At 52.6% G+C, this 5,201-nt stretch overlaps 1 protein-coding gene across 1 annotated transcript, besides 2 other annotated features; it reads left to right on the forward strand.

The window, feature by feature from the left end:
• Nucleotides 1–1,046: 1,046 nt before the first annotated feature.
• Nucleotides 1,047–3,950, forward strand: N7457_006846 (putative C6 transcription factor; the record flags this gene model as incomplete). The annotated part of the gene is made up of 1 exon (XM_057177889.1): nucleotides 1,047–3,950. One exon carries the CDS (start codon nucleotides 1,047–1,049, stop codon nucleotides 3,948–3,950), a length of 2,904 nt encoding a protein of 967 aa, XP_057029633.1.
• A 922-nt stretch (nucleotides 3,951–4,872) lies between these two features.
• Nucleotides 4,873–4,973: a sequence feature (Protein overlapping with rRNA (N7457_006847, KAJ5779127.1) was converted to a misc_feature.).
• Nucleotides 4,974–5,169: 196 nt separating this feature from the next.
• Nucleotides 5,170–5,201: part of a sequence feature (Protein overlapping with rRNA (N7457_006847, KAJ5779127.1) was converted to a misc_feature.) that runs on past the window's edge.

A 5,201-nucleotide genomic window follows, 5' to 3' on the forward strand; every position in this document is an offset into this window, starting at 1 on the left:
AACACGGGGTAGACCTGGACATTCCCTCGAATGATGCTTAGGCTTGTTTGGGTCCTCCGTACCTATGTACCTATGTACCTCTGTATCCGTGTACCTACAGGCCTAGGCCATGGAACCAGGACGATATGATGTGCCCAAACCCACCGATCCCCCAGATTTACTGACTATCCTCACGGCCCCAGATCGAAGGGGGGGGAAAAAGGGCCGGAAAATAACCGGAGGACAATCGGCCGGCGAGTGGATGGACATTGTTATTCCAGCCAGTCCGAGTGCCTTTTAATCTGGATCTGGACCGGTAGCAAAGACAAAATGTCCTACATGACAGACCAGAATTATTTCATCTGTTCCACCTGTTCCACCTTTTTTTTTTTCTTTTTCTTCGGACCGTGAGCTGAGCCCGAGTCGGGTAGAGATGCGAGATGACGATCATGAGATCAGAAGAATGGGGTGGTATATGGTATTAAGGCCGCTCAGGCCCTGGGGCTCCCGTCCCGAGGAGTACTTTGGAGTTGGAAGTGTAGAAAGAGAGGATATTGAGTAGGGAGTATAGTGCTATAACATATAATCGACGGTCAAGTGAAACTACGTAACTCGGCAGCCGGAAACTGGGGGACTCCACAACTCCAGAAAAAAGCGCGTCCTTGCATACCTTGGGCTCTCCGCAATTCTTCTGGCTTTCGGCTCCTCTTTATTTTTTTTTTTTCGTTTTTCGTGATTCTTCTGATTTTTCCCGGAGACACCCCCCCCCCGTTCCCTTCCGACTTGTTTCTTCTTTCCGGTCCGGTGCCCCGACTCTTTGAGTTTCCCCCACACTCCGCCAATTCCGCGTCTTCTTCTTCCCTCTCCCTTGGCCGTTTCTTACATCTTGCTCACACTTTGAAGTATGTCTGACTCGTCCCGTTCGGCATATCCAATGCTAACTGTATAGAAACCGACTGTCATCATTCCCAAAACTACAGCTTACACTGGACAGTAAATGGGCGAATCGCGATTGACACAAATCGAATCGTCGCATAATCGCAGGCCTCGGGTCTGTCCAATATATCATGCGGTCTAGCATCGCTTGCGCTCGATGCCGGCGCAGTAAAATTAAGTGCGTCAATGCCGGCATCGACACCACATGCCGCGCCTGCGAATCATCCGGACGCGAATGCGTGTATCCAACCCCAGCAATCGGAGTAAGCGGCGCCAAACGAGATCTGGCAGCCCTGGCAGATGGCGAGGATCGCAATGGCGATTGGGACGGCCCGAAACGACATCGTTCGCGCAGGCCAGTGGGCATCCCCGGCTCTGCGACTGGTTCCAAGCTCGGTGTGGATGCACTTGATTCCTCAATACTTACGACAAAGGTCTGGGAGGCTGTCTTCGATCTCTTCCAATCGCATTTCGCGACTCTTCTACCCTTCTTACATCCCGCTACCTTCCTCGGCCAAATTCGACAGCTTTCATCTCCCGCTGCACCACCTGCGACTCTCGACGGACAAGATCCCCGAAATCCCGCGCATAAGACTGACCCATCTTCTGCGTTGATTCCGCTCGGTGTATTGGCCTTGACCGCTCGGTTCCACCCTCCGTTGGCTGCGGCCCACGCCCCAGCTTCGCCCACTCATTCCTCAAATCCCCTTGCTGCATCGGAATATTATGCGGCGGCCCTTCGCAGCCGGCTGGCCGGCTTAGATGGTGTTTGTCTCGTGCAGCCTGATCTTGCGCGCGTACAGGCTCTATTGATGCTCGCATTGCACGAGTGGGGGATGTGTCGAGGCAAGAGTGCCTGGGTCTATGTGGGCATGGCCATCCGGCTTGCACAGGCCATGGGTCTACCATTTGAACTTGAAAATGAATTCCCGGCAAGGGATCCCTCGCGTTCGTCTCCCGGCTTGAAAACCGAGGCTGATCATTTTGGTGTGCCTCGTCGTGTAGAGCCTAGAGAGCCAACCTCTGATGATATTATTGCTCAAGAGACCAAACGCCGGACTTTCTGGGCTTGTTTCATTCTCGATCGCTGTCTTAGCAGCGGGAAGTACCGACCACGAATGATCCGTGTCAAGGAACTCGGGATCCAGCTCCCAAGCGACAATGCTTTTGCTTTTGGCGAGCGAGTAAGGACGGCCCGACTCAATGAGCCGACCGTTCGGCGACCCCAGAGCTTCGGTTCCCAAAGCATGCAAATACCGAGCATTCGTCAGAGTATAGGTGGATTTGGCGATGAAAAGCACGCCGCATCCAATGGCACCCCGGATGGCAAGTCCTGGTCGCCTGTCTCGCGTCGCAAGGACTCGAGCGAAGAGGACATTGATCGGTGGGAGGTTGGTGCAGAGGAGTCGGTACTGAGCCGAGTGATTCGCATCACCCGTATTTGGGGAAGCATCGCCAAGTGGTCTTGTGCTGGCGGTCGTCGCACGGAGCAATACCCTCCCTGGCATCCTGAATCTCGCTTCGCATCGCTTCGTCTGCAGTTGAACGAGTTCCAGGATAGTCTCTCTCGCAATCTGCAATATTCATTGCGAAATACCGACACGCACATCATGTACAAGACCACGTTGGCCTCATATACCGTGATGCATGTTGTCTACTTCCTATCTGTCATTGTCCTTCACCGGGCCTATATTCCATTCCTGCCTCTCCGGTGCAATGAGCCACTTGGCCCATTGGACGAGCCACTGTTCCCTGGCGACAAGTCCAACACACCACCCGAAGGTTTCTGGCGGGATAGTGCTCGTGAGCTTTTCAAGGCCGCGCGGCAAATGATTGATCTCGTGGCCACCTGCCAAGCTCGCGGTGCTCTCGTGGAAAACCCTTTGGTCGGATTTGCTATCTACAATGCCGCGTTCATCGGTGTTTACGGGACGCATTTCCCACACATGGATCCCGATGGATTGATGGGAACCAAGCCGCCACCTGCCAGTCATGATAGCCACCAGCTTGGTGCTACACAAGCCCGTAAAGCCTTGGATATCATGCGAGAGATGCGACCCCGTCTGCGGATGGCTATGGGTTGGTTCCGTACCCTGAACCGGCTTCACAGTTATTTCTCGAAAGTCAAGCGTGAGTTCCGCCGTTTCTCGCGGAATCGCCTGGACAGCATGTCGGATGCCTCTGATCACATCCCCAATGGGACTCGCCCTCTTCGCGAAGGCGGCTCTGGTGGCGGCCTAGAGGAATTCAAGTTGCTTGAAAAGCTCTTCCTTGATTTCGGAAGCATTGAGGACCAACTGACAGAGTCCGGGATGGACGAGGATGGTATTGCAGTGCCCGCAGGTGGCGAGTCTCTCTATGAGCGCACCAATCTTAGTGATGCTGGAAGTAATGCCGTCAGGAGTGAAACCGGTGATCCCAGTGACCAGATGCCCGATGGTGCTGGTGGTCGTCGCGAGTCGTGGGTGCCGGTCAACAGCCCAGGTCTGCCCTTACCCGGACACGATGGTGATCGCCGCCCTAGCCTCCCACTTCCCAACAGCCGGCCAATGCCATCGGCATCTCCCTATTCCCTCCCATCTCTCCAGCAACACCACCCCGATGGCCCCATCTACCCCAGTTCCTCCCCGGGCCTGCCTTCCAGCCTACCGTCTCTATCAACAACTACACAGTCCCCATCTCAGTATTTGACGGCGACAAGCAACCGCCTAAATCCCATCAACTCCTGGCTTCCAACCCGTCCACAGGCTCCTCCTCCGCCATATTCCCAATCTCTTCCTCCCATCAACTCAACCACCCCACACACCATTCCTGTCCTGCCTCCACCAGGATCCGTCACTCAACTGGCCCCTTCCCCTCCTCTGACTTCAACTGAAGTCCCTGACTCAAACTTGCTATCAACAAGCCTTGGGGGAGACGATGTTCTCGCCTTCCTGGATGGATGCGAGTGGGGCCAGCTATCCATGCTCGCGCCTTCGGAGATCGGTATCCCCGCTGGCTGGCTGAGCACCGTATGGTCTCAGTTCGGCCGCTAGAGTCCCAACAGAGGCCCATTATCTTTGTTGCATTCTTTGGTCAACAGCCACCCGAAAAATGGCACCAATCGCCCGTGTATTATTATTTACGAATTTCCTCGTCCGTTACGTCTTACGTACTGTACGACCATTTCCTTCTCTCTCTCTCTCTCTCTCTATGATCGCCGGCGATTTGAAATTGGGAACTTGCAGTTTTGCAGGAAGTCCCCAAGCGCCAAAGGCAGGCGAATTGAACTCCAAATCCAAACATTTCCTCTCCTGCTCTGGTCACCGTCATCTCTGTGTCCAGACCAGGAAGCGAAAACGGGATCACGAAGATTGATTATCACCTATACCCAATGCGCGCGACATCGTCTTGATGTTTGTCTATTTGCTCCATGGTTTTCCTTTTCCTTTTTTTTTACTTGTCTTGGGTCGTGCCCTCCGAATTACTTGCAAGGCGTTTGTCGTGATTTCCAGCCAAGGTGGCCGTGACATCCGATTTGATGATTTGTTTCCCATTGGCGGTTCCAGTATTTGTTTCCCGTCTGTTTCGAGCGAATTTGGGATGCCACAGGGCTTAGCAGCGTGGCTGGGAACTCTTGAGTTCTCTTGCCCTTTTATGTCTTTTCCTTTTTGTCACCTTCCGACCTTCGGAGACAAGGTCGAGCTTTGTTTTCCTCGAGATGCGTTTATGATAATCTAGGCGTTTCGCTTATTTTTTTTTTTTGCAAACTGCCATTGCCTTCGGTCAATTTATCTGCCTTTATGGCTTTTATCGATTCATTTGATTTCCTTCCGAGTAAATTTGAATAATAAGTCACCACTACTGCCGCCACTGGAGGTGCCAACAGCCGTGTAACCTCCGTTTACTATCATCCTCTTTCCCTGCTGTCACTCAACACCAACAGCAAAAAAAAAAAAACAAAAAACATACAACAGTGAGGATTCGCTGGTGGTCACCCACCCAACTACTAACTCACCGGCGTGTGGCTTGAGTACGGCTGAGCGGACGGGAAGCCCTATTTTCCACACCCTATGGTCGTATGTGCTTGTTAGTACGTTGGCCAAGATCTTATTGTGGATTTATAGAAGAGGTTATAGGGTGCAAATTAGGGCAAGCTCACCCGCAAACCATATCTACCCCATCTATAACCAAAAATAACCTTTAAAACCATAATTTCAATACACTCACCTTCCGTAGTAAGATATGAAGGGCAAAAACAAAAACATACAACAGTGAGGATTCGCTGGTGGTCACCCACCCAACTA

This window comes from Penicillium paradoxum (assembly GCF_028828445.1).
Source record: "Penicillium paradoxum strain IBT 22861 chromosome Unknown utg000006l_segment0_segment0, whole genome shotgun sequence".
In the NCBI taxonomy this organism is placed as follows: Eukaryota; Fungi; Ascomycota; class Eurotiomycetes; order Eurotiales; family Aspergillaceae; genus Penicillium; species Penicillium paradoxum.